Source organism: Amblyomma maculatum, chromosome 6 (assembly GCF_055883805.1).
Source record: "Amblyomma maculatum isolate TAMU_Amacu chromosome 6, ASM5588380v1, whole genome shotgun sequence".
Lineage (NCBI taxonomy): Eukaryota > Metazoa > Arthropoda > Arachnida > Ixodida > Ixodidae > Amblyomma > Amblyomma maculatum.
In genome coordinates, this window is record NC_139349.1 from 90,060,664 (window position 1) to 90,079,920 (window position 19,257).

At 43.7% G+C, this 19,257-nt stretch overlaps 1 protein-coding gene across 1 annotated transcript in view; it reads left to right on the forward strand.

Moving 5' to 3' along the window:
- LOC146186227 (protein turtle homolog A-like) overlaps nt 1-19,257 on the forward strand; it is a 219,563-nt gene that overhangs the window by 184,108 nt on the left and 16,198 nt on the right. Inside the window, exons 3-7 of the mRNA XM_084608007.1 lie at nt 5,481-5,591; nt 11,118-11,318; nt 12,360-12,514; nt 14,153-14,297; nt 17,577-17,867. Coding sequence (XP_084464133.1) covers nt 5,481-5,591; nt 11,118-11,318; nt 12,360-12,514; nt 14,153-14,297; nt 17,577-17,867 — 903 coding nt within the window. The remainder of the gene's footprint in view (nt 1-5,480; nt 5,592-11,117; nt 11,319-12,359; nt 12,515-14,152; nt 14,298-17,576; nt 17,868-19,257) is intronic.

Consider the following 19,257-nt stretch of genomic DNA (forward strand, 5'->3'; position numbering starts at 1 on the left):
TTTTTTTTTTTTTTCACGGCAAAGAAGTCCAGGCCGGTGGGCCTTCTTTTGAAACCGGTGGGTCAGCAGTGGCCACACAGCCAGACGCTGATTAGCCGTATCGCGTGCTCATTTGATAAGCTCGGACATTTGTGATAAATAGCAATACATAAGAAAAGCACTAGCGTCTCGGCAGTTTGCCATGGTGATGAAATGGTTGCACTGGGCGGCAGTGCTAACTGAAGGGCTTAACGAAGGGCATTTACGGACTGCGTAAGTCTGCACTATATTTTACTGACTTATAAGAAAAGGAGCCCACTGTTCATCGAATATAGCATTACTCCAGCATGACCTTTCTTGCAGTGATATCTATAATCGCGGTATACGCATGTTAACCTCAACAAGCCTCGTTTGCCGGACTTTTTTACAGAGACTGAAAGGCGTCAGCCACAGATAGCCGCAGATAAGTAAACTTCGCTTTGAAAAGCGACGCCTGACGAAGTCTGAGGGGAAGCAAAATGCTACAACAATTTGTATACTGAAAGAATCGCGAAATACCAGGCGCGCAGGAGTTTCAAGCGCCACTACCACGTTCCTTGAAACATGGGCGCAGCTCTAGCTGGTCTCGTGCTGTGCAGGCTGCACCCGGCTGCTCCTGCCTGGTTGGAAGCGACAGTGCCCCACTGCGCGGGGTTAAGATGCTTGGGCAGTGCGCCACATTGCTTTGAAATTGATTTGGCACGAATCGTTCTGCATATATATATATATATATATATATATATATATATATATATATATATATATATATATATATATATATATATATATATATATATATATATATATATATATATAGTTATATATATATATATATATATATATATATATATATATATATATATATATATATATATATATTTCTGAAAGATTCGTGCGGAATCAATTTCAAAGCAATGTCGCACGCTGCTCAAGCATCTTAACCCCGCGCAGTGGGGCACTGTCGCTTCCAACCAGGCAGAAGCCGGGTTGGAAGCGACCCGGAAATAATATATATATTATTTTCATTTATTCATACTGTCAGCATGAGCCAAGACAGGAGCTGTAGGATATGTACAAAAACAATATTACATACATGAAGAAAAAAGAAACGATAAAACTATGCAGTTCATTGGTACTTGCATGCACAAAGCACACTACTTTACAAGAAACCCGTACAGCCTTAATTATCATACAACAAGAAGCAAGTCGTAATTCAATAAGTACATGGGATAACTACTCTTGGTTACCCGAACAAATTACACAGCACACCAGCAAATCATCATACCGTTAACGAGTACTTATTCAAACCATTTTCAAACGCTGTGAGTTCTGTATGAATGACAATATCATTTGGCAGCTTGTTCCCCTCGTCTGTTGACTGAACTAATAAAGGATATTTAAAGCAATCGGTTCTTTAGATTAAAAGTGTAATGCATTTCGCGTCCTTTGTTCGTGAGTGAAAATTAACATCTGATGTGATGTGTTTCTTACTATGCACGTGATAGTACCCAGTTAAGATCTGAAAAAAAGAAAACCAGCCTATTGTATCTCATTCTTTGCTATAATGTAGGAAGTCTAGCTTTTTTTCTGAGTTCTGTAACAGTCGGGGTTTAAGGTAGGCGTTATAAATAAATCTAAGCGCAGGTTCTGAACCCACTCCCATTTTTGTATATTTTTTCTGGTATAAGGTAGCCAGATATGAATTGCATATGTGAAAAGCGCCATCACATTCATTTTGTACGCAAGAAGCTTTACTTCTGGCGCGGTACTACTCAGTATCTATCTATCTATCTATATATATATATATATATATATATATATATATATATATAGCCATAGGTAGCGTAGCGTAAGTTGGTTCTAGCACAGCTTTCGCCCTCGCTCTTGATAATGTTCTAATTGACGCTAGCGGTAACACAGGACGTTCCACGTCCACCGCTATAGTTGAGGGTCGCGCTGGTGAACACTATCAAGGTTCGTATACCGACAACATTAATACCCAAGAAAGTAGCAGGTGGGACAGCGGCCGATGTAGCTCAGTTGGAAGAGCACCGGACGCGATATTCGGAGGTCGTGGGTTCAGTTCCTACCATCGGCACGTTGTTTTTCCTTCTACTTTGTGTTTACTTATCGTTACCCTAAACAGATTGCATTCTTAATTTATGTGATTACCAAAGTAAAAATTAAAAAAAAAGAAGTACAATCTCCAATGCTTTCCTTGGCCTCGCCGACTCTTGGCTTCCTTCCTTCATGTATTATAACAAGCACACTCACTTCCCCTCCATTTATTTGCTTGTAGATTACGGGGGTCTCGGTTCTGGCAGTCTTGAAGCCATAGGTAGCGAAAGAGGGTTCTAGCACAGCTTTCACCCTCGCTCTTGATCACGTTCTACGTGACGCTGGCAGTAACGCAGGATGTTCCCCGTCCACCGCTATGGTTGAGGGTGGCGCTGGTGAACACTCTAAAGGTTCGTATATAGACAAAATTAATACCCAAGAAAGTAGCAGGTGGGACAGCAGCTGATGTACCTCAGTTGGAAGAGCACCGGACGCAATATTCGAAGGTCGTGGATTCGGGTCCCACCATCGGCACGTTCTTTTTTCCTCCTACTTTGTGTTTAATTATCTTTTCCCTAAACAGATTACATTAATAATTTATATGATTACCCAAGTAAAAATTAAAAAAAAGGAGTACAATCCCCAATGCTTTCCTTGGCCTCGCCGACTGTTGGCTTCTTTCCTTTATATACATATATATATATATATATATATAGAGCCTGTTTGTGTGTGTGTGTGTGTGTGTGTGTGTGTGTGTGTGTGTGTGTGTGTGTGTGTGTGTGTGTGTGTGTGTGTGTGTGTGTGTGTGTGTGTGTGTGTGTGTGTGTGTGTGTGTGTGTGTGTGTGTGTGTGTGTGTGTGTGTGTGTGTGTGTGTGTGTGTGTGTGTGTGTGTGTGTGTGTGTGTGTGTGTGTGTGTGTGTGTGTGTGTGTGTGTGTGTGTGTGTGTGTGTGTGTGTGTGTGTGTGTGTGTGCGTGTGCGTGTGTGTGTGTGTGGCCCCACTCGCGGTACCAAGCCAGAAGATCGCAATAATACGTGTCCAGTTTCGGACTCCCCGCGCGTGTTTGAGTTCGTGCCTGGAATGCACAAGCGTTGGATAAAGGTGCCTTTGGAAGTGAAGACCCATTTCTGGTGCACGGCCGTGCTTCAGTTTCCCCCGCGGCGACTCTGAAAAGAGATACGCTGGCGCGCATGGGTGCGCTTCGCTGGCGCTGTGGGCTTCTCCAAGCGGGACCTGCATATCTAAGCCAAACTATTCATACCCTAAGAGGAAGGGAAGGCGGGGAAGGGCGAGAGGTGGAGATGTTGAAGAGAAGGAAGAGTTTTGCGTGTATATAAGAAGAAAACAGGGACAGGAAAGCCAGGGCGACGCTTGGCCGATGTGGTGTGACGCCTTCTACCGTTTTTTTTTTTTTTTTCTCAAATAAAGTATGTTGTACTGTTTGATGCAAGCTGGGCTCTTCTGCTCTGGTTTTGAGCACCTTTAGGTCGGCAAAAGTTTCACCAAAAATCGAGCTTATATCTGCATGCACAATACATACGTTTTCTTTATTCTTTTTTTTTTGGAGGGGGGGGGGGGGGGGCGGGTTGTATTGCAGCACTTGCGAACTATTTCTCTTTCATATGTTACATCTTTTATCAATCATAATGGCACAAACATATACGTAAAGGGGCCTTGTAAAAATGTAACAATTAGTTATTGGAAGCAGTAGAATGCGGTTTTTCTTCTTTTGTTTTGTTTTATATTTAGTGTATGGCCATGTCTTATTCAGAAACGAAAGCAGGACTGTTGTTCTTATTTTGCTCAGAATGCACACTTAAAACTCTTGCACATGTTGTTATCCGGAATTGCCCAGCCGTGTATATTTTTCCCGTTAAAGACACCTGTGCTCTGCTATAATTTATGAGACTGAAAGAAGATTTTAATACTCTGGCGTTAGAAACGTTGTCAGAGGAAACGAAAACTATGTTGCGCCTGGAAGCGTCAGGCTTTGTTTCTCATAAAACTTTCTTATTGCTCAGCAAAGACTGTGACGTAAGACGACCACGTTTCATAGCCTTGTTGGCACGTGTGCAAGCTGATAGACTGATCACGTGATATTCCGAGATGGGTGGCTCTCGGCATCAGTTAGTGGCTGCAATTGGTAGCGTGGAGACGCCTCTGACTGTCCTGCGTACCAATACGCATGCACAACGTATGTGGCGGTGAGCATTGTCGGAGCGGAAGAAGCTTATATTTGCAGCGGTAGTTAGTTATGCATTTTTCATTTATGAAATGAAAAGACGTTCATTTTAGGCATAAAAACACAAAATAATAACCATTACCGGAGGTAGCACATATCCTGTACGTCTTTCTGTGTATGCGCTTGAAGAAATATAGGGCTGCATTGCATTCAGGGAGACGCAGGCTCAGGAGACATCGCACTTTATTGCTGTCGTGATCACATTCCGCATGTAATTAACTGTAACTGTTTTTTTTTTGCTTTTTGAACGTGTTGCTTATTAGAAAAGAAAGATCATTTAAATCTTTATACGCTAGTGAAAATTTTTAGTGTGCACGTGGCTACTGAATGAAGCTAATATAGAAGGCGTTGCTCGTATATTAAGTTAAGGGAACAGTATGCTTATTATGAAGTGGTTCATTCGAGTGCACGAGTTGCATATAGTACTGAGCAAGATGCAATTAAAGTTTCAACAAAGGATTGTAATGCTATTGCATTCTGCACATAAACCGTATTAACTTTTTTCTAGTGTTTCCTGTTTATTTTTCAATGATTGCAAGCACAGTCAGCCGAATAAGTCATTTACTTGCTTATTTTCTTCTTTAATGCTTTCAACGGACACATAAATGAGGAGAAAATATAAGTTTAAATTATAGTTTAATGATGTACTCATGCTGAAGCTTTTTTTCGAGATTCACTTAACCTTAGCTGCAAAAAAAAAAAAAAAAAAAAAAACCTGCGTTCAATAAAACCGAGATTTCACATTTCCTTAATCGAGTTTTCTGCTTTTCATCTGAGAACTGCACACATCTTGACGGAAAAGCGAAGTTGGTTTCTAAATTTGCGCTCCAACGAAAGGTCTTGTTGACGTTATAATTGCTGCTGTTGATCTGATTACCAACTCTTCCGCGCCCGTCGGTTTCGCCCTAGGGACACCAGAAGTGTACAGAAGGTGCTTTTAAGATAGCACAGATGCGGACGTGGGAGGGAGGTGGGAGTGGTTGGAGCAGAAGGAGGTGGAGAGGGAAAGGGGAGCACAGATTTAACATGTACCTCGCGGGCGTTTTGTGACAATATGGTGAGCGATGCGCAACAGCAACCGGCCACCGTCGAGGCATCACCCTTTTCGCTTTTGACTCATTCTCTCTCTCTTCTCCTCACTCCTCTTCCCTACTGTGCGCAGTGCCCCCCGGCGACCCTGTCATCGTGGACGAAGACGGCCGCAGGATGGAGGGACTCGTGGGTCGCTTCAACGAAGGGGAAAATCTCCGCCTCGTCTGCCAAGTGGAAGGAGGTAAGAGCTCACTGAGCCGAGAAAAACACTCGCGCCGCCGCCGATTCTCATCCTCACCGTTCTGCCATTCTCCATCCTTGTTCTTGCTTCGACTGCTTGCTTTTTTTTATCCAGAATCTCTTCCATGCCACTCCTTTCGCTTTATTTTCCGTCTGAATCATCTTCACCTTTCCTTCGGCTGTCCTTTCCGCCACGTCTGGCAAATCGAGTTTCGGCTTACCCTGTTTTCTATTTTCTTCTCTTGTTTGTTTCTTACAAGGTGCTCGTTTCGTTGTAGTTGTTTTTATTTTCTTGTCGGGTGAAAGCGTTGCCGTTAAGCTTGTCTGGAGTTTCCCGCCGGGTTTTTTTACGGAACTCTTTGCGCCGTTGATTCTTCCCACACCCCTTTTCTTGCCCTTCGTCTCCATTCCATCTGTTACCTACCGCTTCTACCCCCCCCCCCCCCCCCCCCCTTTATCATTATCCTACTGCCTCCTGAAACATTAGACGTAAATGCAGGCTCGCGTCATCTCTGTGATCCGGGCATTCTGCTCTTGATGGCTGTAGTTTACAAGGTCACTGTTTTTTGCTGTCAAGCTGCAAAACGCGCTGTCAATATCCAGTGCCATGTTTTCTACTACCCTACGGGAGCCTAGGCTTCCCTCTTCTGTGACTTCCATCATCAGGTTCAATTTTTTTATCTCAACTTTGCGATGGCATCTGAGAGACTCTTTTTTTTTAATGAATGTGTGAGCGTTTCTTTGTGTCGGACTTCCGTCTCGGAATCTCCTGTATAAAAGATTTGGTCCTTGTCATTCCTCGTGGACTCGCAGGCCTTAAGAAACTCTTTTGATCAGCCGTCGCTGCCTGTAACCAAACTGAACACTCACTGCTCTTTGTGCTCAGGCTTGGCGTGTCAAATGTCTCATCCTGCTGGGAGAATTTCAGAATGTCATTCAGGGATGGCTTCTACATATGTCGTGCTGCGGGGCCTTTTTCCTTCTTGATTCAGCGCTCTCCGCCTTCGCGTTCCACTTACAGGGTAAAATAGTGTACAGTTCACAGAGGGTTTCAAAGAAATTGAATTCAACAACATAAAATAGCAGCGGAAGATCTATAATAACAACTTGCTAACGATCAAAAAAACTAAAAGATAAGGAAAATGAAGAAACAGAAAGCTGCAAAGGGGGTAGCAGATTTTTTCATTCCCCTACGTTCTATAAAAGCTGATCGTTTTACATAGAGCCAAGTGCGCCATATTGAGAAGTTATCGAACATTGCTAAGCGTGGTAGTTTGTGCAAATGATCTGTGCCTAAAAACGAAAAGAAATCAAAAGCCGGAAAGCTGCACAGAGTTCAATTAATTGAAGCGCCAGTCAGAAATAAAAATGACAAACATTGTATGAATACCAATTCATATATGGTTGTGTGCGGCCGTGTATTTAATGGGAGAATGCATTTATTGAGTGCTTTTTATTGAGCACCAAAAAGTCACCGATTTGTCTTCCTCGTGACTGAAGCCCATCCGCTATATTTTACAACGTGTGACCTTTGAAACGACCACAGAAAATATTGGAAGAATTCCAGCCGGTCTTGAACGCGCAACAAAGAACGCGAAACAGATTACTATCACATTCCTTATCTAAACTCTACCTGCTTACATTGATCAAAACAGCCTCTGAGAAATACGTTATCACAGTTGTGTTGCATGCCGTCCTATGTTTGGTAGCGCATTGGTAGTAAGTTATCACAGTTTTGATATATTCCGTCCTATTTTTTGTTGCCGCATTACACATTTTATCGGATTATAATGAACTCGTGAGTCTTGCTTGATATAAGTTTTGGAATGCAGTTTCACTGTTGTCGCTGATGTTTCAACAATTTCGCGCCACCTGTGGTACTTCCGCCAAGGAATTTTCTGTGGTACCTTTATTTATTAGCCTTGAAAGAAAGCTATCCCGTGACCAGCTGTTCGTTCACATCTGTCACCCCGTGTGCACACAAAGGTTCATTGGGGAGAGTCCACCAGAAAAAAGAAAATTAGCAGAGACACTTAACTCTGCCTTCAAAAGCATAGTGCAATAGCCTCTGCTACATGAAGCCTCGCTTTAACCAAGACGTATGAACGTGTCTGCGTGGCCAACTAATAAAGTGTCTTAGTAGGCATCTAAGGGCACTGGAAGGTTGATAATTATTCCACCTTCAAGCCTGAATAAAAGCAAATCAAGTTTCTTATACCACGTGGCCTCGTTAAGTAGCACAAACTGCCAAAGAATCAGTGCTCGGCTATATATCAGCTGTCAGCTACCCCCTGTGAGCGCCATGCTGGTGATATTTCGCTGGCAACGCCGACGCCGATAACTAAGCCGGATTTTCTAGCGAACGGGTCATTTAGCGCCCACTGAGATTCGTGTGCGGGCTCCAAAGCTGGCTGCGCGGTCACGCGGAAGCTTCCAGTATGAATGCACTGCTTCACAAGGCGAAACTCGCTCACCATGTCGTTGTATGGCCATATTGCCAGTCACTGCAGCTCGGCTTTCGCTAACCACATGGGAAGGCGAGATCAGTATCCAGCCTTCCAGGAAACTTCGGTTCTTACTTGAACATGCTGCCACGCAATCACGTTCGCACGACGGGATCAAAACTGGGATTTGTAGGCATGTCCAATTTGAGAACAGCATACATCACAGTCATCCTTGCTGGCATGACTATGGAAGTTGATGATGAGAAGACAGCGATAACGCCAAATGAATATACCATCGACCAATTTGGTAGACGCTGAATAGCAATGTTGTCCTTGCGCTCGTTAAATAAGCAATATTTTTTACATGTTCAGCCTGTTCAGGTTCTTTTTTTTTTTTTTTTTGCACAGCACGAGACACTGTATAAGCGTGTTAGAGAGTGAGGTGGCAAAACGTTGGCTTATGTGGCGAAAAGTTGCAGTCAGCTGTTTTTCAAGACTAAGACCTTTGCATTCGCCTTCTGTTCCTCAAGCAAGAAATTGTAATGTGAGTTAACTAGTCTGCATTATTTAATGAAGCTTAGAAACTACAAACACTACCGACACGCAACAGCCGTAATTTGATCCCGTTAGTCTGATAGGTGTAGCCTATTTAGAACTCTATTTAAATGTGGCTGGGCCACCTTGTGTATGTCCACGAGAGCAATGTGATGCGTTCTGGAGCAACGTGCAACGTTTGACATAGCCCTAGGTAATCAAAAAATTGGTGTTACACATTCTTAAGTTACCATGCGAGAAATGCACATCTGACGTTTGGCCATGCTGAAGTATATCCTTTTATTTCACATGTACACCCTTTGTAAAACGTTTAGAGCTCAGGGGGTCTACTTCTCAGCCAGACTATGTGACTCGTAACGCATTCCCAGGCTTCCAAACTTGCTGAAGGGAAGATTTTTCGTCCTATCCTCTCCAATGGCTAGGACTTGATGATTGTCAAAGAAGTCATAATATGCGTCTTAAAAGCAAACCCTCTGTCTTCTAAACTTCTGACAAATGCTGTACATCCAAACTCGCTCCCTGTATATTTGATATTTAAATACTTGACACATTGCAGCTACCTAACGCCTTGCCATACCGTCTGTTCTTTTTTTTTTTTTTTTGTGACGCTCTTACATGTACTCAGACAATTAGCTAATAGTGCTTGTTGAATATCTACGCGGGAATCTCCTATTAGAACAAGAAGGCGGAAGAAGAAATTTGGGACGGAGAAGCGCGCTTTAAGGGGACTGAGCACCTTGCTGCCAACTTGACCGTCGGAGGGACAGCCGGCGATTAAACATAGCTAGAGGCGGCCTGGTATCTGCCCTTCTTTATCTACATTTTGGTGCTAAAACTCGGGAACGTATTTTGAGCTCCTTAATTGATCCTTCCTGAATGTTACAAGAAGAAATCCAACGACCATCCATTAAGATAGCAGAAGCTCAGCCACCGAACGAATCCCACCGGAGAAAGACAAGATAGAGAGGTTTAATTGTTTTTATGCTCTCCTCTGCTTGTCATGACACTCTGCAGTATTGTTGATTATGAAATAAATAAATAAATAACAACTGTTTACTCCTATTCAACGAGGTTTGCGTAGTGAGCTCCCGACTGCTGATCGCCGAGTATCTGAAATGTTTCCTGGAGAAGTTTACATTATTAGATTTTTACGCTCATTCAACGCAGTTTGCGTAGTGATCTCATGACTGCTAATCGCCGAGTACCTGAAATGTTTCCTGGAAAAGTTTACATTAATAGATTTTTACGCTAATTCAACGCGGTTTGCGTAGTAATCTCACGACAGCTGATCGCCGAGTAACTGAAATGTTTCTTGGAAAAGTTTACATTATTACCTCGTGGTATTCTCTACTTCAGGAATCCAATGACCCTATTACGAACGCCACAATCATTGAAAAAGCTTTTGTTAAAGTTGCTCACAAGCGGCATTTTTATAATGTTTCGTGGTTAAATATTTACTCCTCCTTTCTTGATTGCATACAGTGCTTCCAGTCTAACTGCAAGCATGTTTTGCGTGCTAAGAGACAGTGTTCTGCTTTGACCATTATTGCCTCTTGTGCCACAAAATACATTACTGGATCATATGCCTTTTCTGATTTACAATGACGACGTGTTGGCGCATATCACTTCTAGCATTTTATTACTTACTGACGGCTGCGTTAATTCCATTTACCACTAAGTTAAATATTACCCCTATAGTAAAACTTTTTGTTGGGCCAGTTGGTCCATAACGATTTGAAAAAAACTTCGGCGCAAATGAAATATCCCGAAGACGAAAAGATTGTGTGTGACGAGCTCACCCGCTGGCAACATCTAACCTGCCGTCCAACTGAACAGCCATCAACACATCCGCTGCCTTAGCTTCAGCCCCTTACTTTCACCGCAGCGGACTACGACAGGTACCAGGTGCTCCAGCAGTCCCAACACTGCCTAGCTTGTCATACTCCACGATCGCGCCACGATGCACATGTGCGCTTTACGGAGCCGCCGCCAGTTAACTTTGAGGATGACGTGACATCTAATGCCATTCATATGAGTCCTGACAGCGGTGATGTCTTCCCGAGGCGGACTTCTGTCCGTACATCCTTGGTTTGCTACCGGTGTAGCAATCCTGGCAGTTAGTATCTTCCCCACCGTCCACCTGTTCACTCTCCCGCTGCACCATTTCCCCTTTCTTCTTCCCTACCGCATCTTCATCTTTTTGGCGGCCCGTTATCTAAATGTATATATTCTGTAATGGTCTACCCCTGATGTAATACCCAAAGAGGGGCTAAATAAATAATTATTAATTAATTAGCGACATTCAATATTTTTCCGATAAAGCAGCTTCTGTCGTGGGGTTATTGAAATAAACTTTGCATCGCTTCTATTGCCAAGTACCTTGCTAGATGTAATGTTGACGAAGAAGTGATGTTTACGTCCTTGCTAAAAAATTTTCCTTATGTCTTTGAGATTCTTGTACTGCGATTCACTCGTGAATATAAACATCAGCAAGGAGCCATCTTTGTTTGGTGTTGTCTCATGTGCAGGCAAACCTCGTCCCGTCGTCACCTGGTGGCGTGACAAGCGGCTAGTGGACGACAACTACACAATCGTTGGGGACGTGGTGCACAACAGCTTCGAGATACGCGAGCTGAAGCGCTCTGACTTCCTTGTAGTGCTCACATGCCAGGCCAGCAACAACAACGTAACCGTTGCCGCATCGCGCTCGATCACGCTGGACATGAACCGTAAGAATAATCGCTTAATACTTCTGGTTTTATCGTTCGTTCGATAGAAGAAAGACAGCGGGTCGAAACTGACGCCATACTGACGATACGTAGCTTTAAACCCACACATAGCCATGAGGGTTCCAGAAAGGTTGCACCATAAAGCGCAATTTTAAATGTTTCTTTTTAAACGCACTTGGTGACTTAAAATCGCGGTTTACGCTAAGTTAGGAACGAAAAAATTTGCTACTTTACTGCTGCATCACCAATAAGGAATATAGAAAATTTTCCTGAGGTGGACGCTCCCACTCCCCATGTTTACACTTTGGTTGAATCACAGTAGAGATCGTTATGGATGGTTAAATTTAGCCATTGTTACCTAGAACTAATTGCATTTCGGCCTCAACAAGGCCACAGTGAGAGAAATTCCGCTCATTTCCTCTCTACATCATTTCTCTGTTTGCTTTTGTTTAAGCACCCCAACTCTTTCTTGTACATGAAGAAAGCTTTGTACACTCGTAGTTTGTTTAAGTTTTCGCTGTCCATAATAACGCTTTGTGGGTTACGCACCACGCAACAATAATTAATTTTGCGTTAGGAGGCGTGCGCCTCCTCTACGTTGGTAGTAATACTATATCGTGTTACACGGTCAGTTATGGGAATTGGTACGTGTTTTGAAATCCATCATTTTAAAGAGCCTTTTGTTATCTGTAGCACCACAACCACTGTCACGTATTGTATTGCAATTATAACTTGGTCGTTCGTCAAGATTGCCATGAAGCTTGCTTGCGCTATTCTATCCTTGTATTTCCCTTTCTCTTGATAATGTAAACATAACACGAAAGCACAAAAATGCTCACGCCTGTAAAAAGAAATTATTTACATGTGCTTTTGTTTTGCATCGCATGAGCATAATGGACTGTTCTCTTTATGCAGCATCATCACGCCAGTTAATGCTAAAATTGCTATTAACAATGCTGCGCTGTTGTTGCTAGGGCAGCAGGATGCTAGGTGTGCCCATGCGATATTCGCTCTCGTTTCTACGCTGCTTAACCGGCGCAGTGATACCGCTGGACGTCACCATCCAGCCACCAAAGCGACCCCTTTCGGCCGACAAGGAAGTTGAGCTGGTCTGTTCGTCGAGCGGATCCAGGCCTCCAGCTTTGCTGACCTGGTGGAAAAGTGGCGAGCAGATTCTTTCGTCCAAAGAGCATCAGGTCGGCGGCTCTGTTCTCATTTTTGTATGCGTCAGCGATAGTACAGTCTTGTTTGATAAATTGTCCAGTAGCATCTGCGTCAGCGGCGTCAGGCGGAACGAGTAGGCACTGTGACGGCGCTCCTTCGCCAGACGCATCGTTGCAGTTGAGTGAGTGTGTCGGAGGGCTCCCAAGCGGCCCAGCGATTACGCACCAAGCGGTTCAGATATATAGGCGCAGGAAGGCGGATTCCCCCAAACACCAAACGGCGGAAGATCAATGGACGAATGCGTCAATGGCGGCTCCAGGCTTCTCCTGGGACTACGGCGAGAGAGACGGAACGAAAGCGCATGCGACGGCGCTATGTTTCGCCTTGGACGAAAGCAGGGGAGGCAGAAAGGAAACGCCAACACCGACTAATTGACAGTCATTGTCAGTCGAAATAGCGAGCCAAAGGCTTTCGCCCAGTGCACTTAAGGCTGGTAAAGTGCCGTAGGTTTTGATAAAAAAATTGGCAGGGTGTACATTTCCACAGCGCAGTAAATCATTCATTAGGGAACGTAATTGCAATTTCAATGTGACAGCGTTAAAGGCCTCCTTCACTGAAAATTCGCCTTCGGGAGCCGTCCACCGGTGCTGGCGTTGTATTCGAAAAATCATGAGCATGCCGCTGGCAAGTGGTAGCTGATAGCTTACATTACTGAGCACTTAACTCGGCGTATACGGTTGGCTGACATTACGTTTGGCAGGAGCTGACAACTCGGCGTCTCCTTTCATATGGAAGTGTGATGTCAGTATCAACTTTCCAGAACCCTTGCATTCACGTCAACCCTGCGTTACGCAGGCACGTTCTTGCAGCTTGGATAAAGCAGGGGCTTTAGATTTGGGCTGGTGGCCTACGCTATGGCTTCATGCCCTTAAAGGTGGATCTTATGTGTCCCCCACAAATTTCTTTACCAAGACGGGATGATTTCATTGTCCCGGCACTGTAGTTGCGTATTTACGCCAGGCGATCCCTATGTCTCCACTTGCGATGACTAGCCATGCTCTTTTGTCTATAGCTTATACGTTGTTAATTAGGTAATAATAAAGAAATAATAAGCACAGCACCGAGTTAATCGGAAGAAAATGGGAGAGGTCTCTGTCCTGCAGTCGGTATAGAGTGACTGAGGATGAAAGGAATAATAAATTATTAACTATTTAGTCTATTATTTACTAATTACAAAAAAATACCTGAAGAGAGTTTTGAATGCATTTTCTTATGATGAAGTTTCACATTTTTAAAGAGCACCTTTTAGGCCTATTTTTATCTTTTCTCTATGCCAAGCAATTGCCTCGTTTGAAACATAGACGACAACGTCACGAAAAGTTTGAGTAAAGTGTTGCTTGAATATTGCGATCGTCATTTCAGGTGTGCACTTAAGGCTAATGTTTTGTGAATGTTTAGGCACTATGATTACGTGGTCCTCCAAAGAGGCGGCACAGCTAAATTCTTCGCTAGTTTATATATTTCAGTTGTCATGTTCTAAATCCTATTATTTGCTTCGCTAGCACACTAATCCCTTGACTCAATGGTGAGCTCACAGACTTTGTCTGGCCAACCGTACTGATGGATTTCTCCTCAAAGTGCTTAGCAGCTTTCTCCCTTAATCCGCACAGGTCCAGGAAGGCGTGAGCACCAGTTCAAGCGTGATCCTGTTCACACCCAGGGCCGAGGATAATGGCCTGGTGCTGTCGTGCCGGGCCGAGAACCAGTTTATCTCCGGCAGCGCCATCGAGGAAGGCTGGAAGCTCGACGTTTTCTGTTAGCGCCCCTTCTTCTCTGTCGGAGCTTTATTCGCCTGAAGTACTTGCTTTGCTTTCTTTGTTGTCTCACTTTATGGCCCACTCCAGTCGATAAAGTTAAAACTCATAAAAAGAAGCGGGAAGTAAGAGAACTAGAGTTAAAATTCTCTGAATGAGCTAAGAAATATGTGAAAGAAAATAATATATCGTAGCATTAGTGCCCACGGTTCATCTTACTACTTGATAGGACACTACAAAATTATTTCTTCACCGAAGAAAATCAACAGTTCATTTACCGGAATGCAGTGTACATGGGCCCAAATAAATAGGTCTACAGAGCTGAAAGTCCTGAATATTGAGTTTGTAATCATTTGTGCCTATATTTGCTCAATTTGCTCTAATTCACAATTCAGACTCAGTTTACAGCGAGAAATAAAAAAATGCGAAAATTTTTATGCAACTTTTGACACCTTTTTTTCTTGTTTTTGTTTTTACTGGTGCATATTTATTACCACATTCGACTGTACTGGCATACAATTTATTGCGTTTTATTGAATTGTATCGCATTTGAAAAAAAGCTGCTCTTTCGGGGCACATGTACAGAATGGACGCATATTTGGGTTTCATGTCGATAAGTTAATTCCGAGGAAGCACAGTTCCCGCACGTAAAACGTTTGTTGTTCTTTGAAATAAATAACAATGCCGTTAAATTTGAGCTTCTAAATTTCGCCAACAACGCCTGCATCGTTTTATTTTGTCATCAAAATCTCATTGGTGCATTCACCTATTAGGTCTCAATAGGTGATATGACAGAGAAAGAGTCAAAAATATGGGTTCGCGGAAAATGGAAAAATGTATTGATTAGTTGCCTAACAGATGATCTTTGCTATTTAATCTAGCTGCAGCGGATGGCTCTGAAATAATTCGTTTTGTCTTGAGTGCTAATGATAGACCGAAGGCGGCTGTAATGCATAGGCTACAAGTAGCTCTTGTTCATGAACTGCAGTCGGGTGGATAAATTTAAAATGGTGTAAAACAGCGAAGGCAAGAAAGGAGGTCGGTGGCAGTAGAGACAAATGAAGTTTTGGAGTGATCGCGGAAATAGAGAATACCTTTAGGTTAGTGCAAACAAGCTCTGGGAAATGAAAATCGCCCTGTTGTGTAGCTATGCTGCAGACCAGCATCAAAGAAGTGATACTGAGCTCTTGCAGGCAAGAGAAGAATGCCACCGCCGCATGAATCGGTGGGCAAGCACCATAGGTTGGTGCATAGTTAGCGAATGCTAAGGTCGTGGGCTTGTATACAATACCGAATTTAAATGACTGAACTTGCAATTCTAGCTATTTGTTCTTAAGGGTAATTTAAGGTGTAATCACACTGCGAAAACACAACAACGACACCGGAAGAGCTCTTCCTTGTAACAAAATGTGAAATGTCTCAACAAACTTGAGCTTGTGAAAGGCCTGAACGCTCAGGAAACAAGACTTTAGTTATGCTTTGGTGCGACGATTTTAAGCAAAAAGAGTGTTCGTCAACGCAATTTCACCTGCTCGTGCGCCGGGCACATTTTGGTGAAAACACACCAGCCAAAACGTGCCATTTTCGGTGGTTAAGTCCTTCTGCGCAGTTCACGCATGGAACTATTAGCGACATTTAGAGTAAGGTAACAGCGCCGGATAGGCAGAAGAAAATAGCGGGAAACCAATGCGTATGCGCAAAATGCTGCGACGAAAGTGTTTAGCTTGTGGCTAGATGGTAACGCATCTGCACCTATGTCCCGCTATTCCCATATCAGCCTATTCGATAGTCCCAGCTTATAATAATAAAACTCGCTATTATTTTCAGAACGTTCGCTTGCGAAACGTCATTTGTGTAGTGACGTCTAGTGACGGATGCACACGACGGCCAATCATCCCGTCGCTGGGAGCAGTGGGGTTGGACGGCAGCTGTTAGCTTCTGGCGTTGGAGCGGCGCATCCGTCTTATTAGAGTGTTTAGTCTATCGCTATGCGCCAACCGCTACCGTGATCCGTCCTCGACCGTTTCACTGAGCATGCCCAGTTCCCCTTGACTTCGATAGATGGCGCTACAAGCTTTAAGTCAGAGAAGTCGGCACATAGACCTGCCGCGTCGGGACCAATGAGCGCGTGCGTACCGCACGGGCGTGGTAGAGGGTAACGGTATATAACATTTCTCTATCATGTCTGCCTTCTCAGAACCGACCAATCGTTAATCTAAATCAGCTCATTTAGACGTGGGCTGGGCGCCCCGTTGCATGAAATAAACAGGCCTGATTCGCTCTTAACATGTATGGCCGATGACTGACGCCGGCGTCGACCGCTCATTGTGCCAGCAGGCCCGGCTACGTGGCAGTTCTGGTTTATTGTATGTACGCTCTTCCTGCAATGTAAGCATGTCATCGATTTCAGTTCACTGATAGCAAAACTATACTGGATTGTCATTTGCAATTGTTAAATATTGCGAAGCTCAGAGTCTCGTAGGGATAACATTGTCGGTCGCACGTAGCCGACAGCGGAGTTTCTTAGCAGCATCCGCATTGTGGGCATCGCGCGCAGCACGTGTGCTTCCACCAATTGTGTATGTTTTCCTTACTGTGACTAAGGTTCATTGTAAAACGCTTTGATTAGATCTGTGTTTGATTACCGTTAGCATTAAATAAAACAACCTAATTTGCTCATCACAAACAGCTATGCCGACTCTTATCTGCCGACTGCAGCACCGTTCGGCAGACCGGATCCCACCGCCGCTTTTTTGTGATTGTACACACGTACCACGATATAAGCTTTATTTGTTGTTTTCGATAGTAAGCTGTTTTCCACAAGTACTCTTGAGATTCGTTTTCCGCTTAATGTGCACCCTTTCAAAGGTTTCTCTTGACCGCATGCAGGCGCTTACCACCAGAAAGAAAAAAATCTCAAGCATGTAATTAAGGAAGTCGAAATTCGAAAGTTCATAAAAAATGTTTATTGAGCTAGATGGCGCATTTTATAATGCTCAACAACATACACAAGACGATCATAATAAAACACCAACACAGGACTAGCGCTAGGTCCCATGTTTTTATTTTCTTGCGATCGTCTTGTGCGCGCTATTGATTTTTCGATAGTTAAGCTTGCAAATGCTTGCGGAAGTTGAGATTTACACTACCAAATTGAAATAACATAGGATTCCTTGAGCAGTCGTTTAGATTTTACTCGGGAAGAGAAGTATAGAAATACTATTAGGTAGTTATTCTTTTTTTTGTCCTGGTTGTGGCACGCCATTTTCTTTCTTGACAGACAAGCCACGCATCACGCTCATGCTGGGACAGAACCTCAAAGAGCACGACATCCACGAAGGTCGGGACGTGTACCTGGAGTGTCATGTCGAGGCCAGTCCTCCGGCCAGCGAGGTGACGTGGCTGTTCGAGGGTCACGAGCTGTCCACCAATACCAGCGCAGGTGTAATCGTGAGCAACCAGTCACTAGTGCTGCAGAAAGTGCGCAAGTCACGCAGGGGCCGCTACAGCTGCACGGCCGTCAATCGGGAGGGACATGGCACTAGCAACATCTTCATTCTCCGAATCAAATGTGAGGATGGCCCAGCCGACAGTGCCCCTTTCTTTGTGTGTGGGGCTGCTATCGTTTGAAGAGATTGTAGTTCTTCACTGCAGGTGCATATTACCATTGGTCTTGTCGCTTAATGCACCCATTTCTAATCACCCACCTTCAAGGTCTGCATTTTATCGCAACATGTTCAAGGGCGACCCTAAAGAATAGAAATACGACCGCAATGTTAAAATCTACAAATATTTCCAGCGCACAAGGAAAAAAAAAAAAGCAGAAATGCGTCCCCGCTTAAGCACTAGCATTTAGAAATTAAATATGGTGATCGAGATGAAATCAAAGGGAGGTGCCCTGATTAGCTGTCACATATGCAGTTACGGATACGAAATGGTGAGAACCTGCGTGAAAGACCTAAAAGTTCAGGGAATGTTGCCCTCGTGACATGTGCATACCGAGCCACTTCATACGTTGCTACTCATGGCGCGAGACAATTACCCTCCCTTCTCACGTTCGAGCCCAAGAAGATAACAAAGAAAAAAGAACAAAGCGAGAGTCCTCATTCACATTTCATTGTAGTAGCCAGTATTGGTGGATAATTACATCCCCCAGGTCGCCTAGAGGTCATGGAGTATCACTCGACATCTGCCCAGGTTGATATTAAAAGTTCAAATCAAAAGCGCTGGAAATAAAGTCAGGTGTTAACCATATAAAATTATGGAGTGTAAAAATACACAAATGCAAATGCAAGTATTAAATATATCTTTACGCACGTTAATGCGAAATCATTTGTGCCTACATTTGGTTGTTGTTTCGTGGTCTCTTACTGCTTCTATTGATGCTTACGTTCGTGCATGGAGCTTCAACTAAAATTGCTTTAACTCCATCGTGTGTTTTAACCACAAATTGAATTTTTGAGACAACGGCGCAGTCATTAGACGCACCTTTTCTCAGCCTAAAACGCCGAAGCGTCGTGGCAGAAGGGAAACATCCCTGTCTCACACGCCAGTAGCCAGTGCATATTTCCCAGATAGAAAACAATTTTCTTTTCTTATTTTATTATATAATATGTCCGGTGCACACTTTTTGGGGAGGGCCCCTGGCCACAGCATTCATGAGGCACGACAGGTTTCGGCTTAAAAATTGTAAGCACATTTAAAGTTAAGCGCTCTTGCAAGAACCAATCACTTCTTATCGGGAATATCCCGCACCATGTATCGTGCAGCCGGTGAGGGATAAGAGAGACACCTAGTCCAAAATATTACCTGCTACCTTTGCTTTTTAATTGTGTTTTACTAGTCTGACGAAACTGAACCACCACATTAGCAGAGGGTCTAACTAGATTGGTCTATCATATAAGTCGTAGGCATCTGCTCGCTGGTCGTCCGCTTCTCTTGTAAAAGCCACATCTAATAAT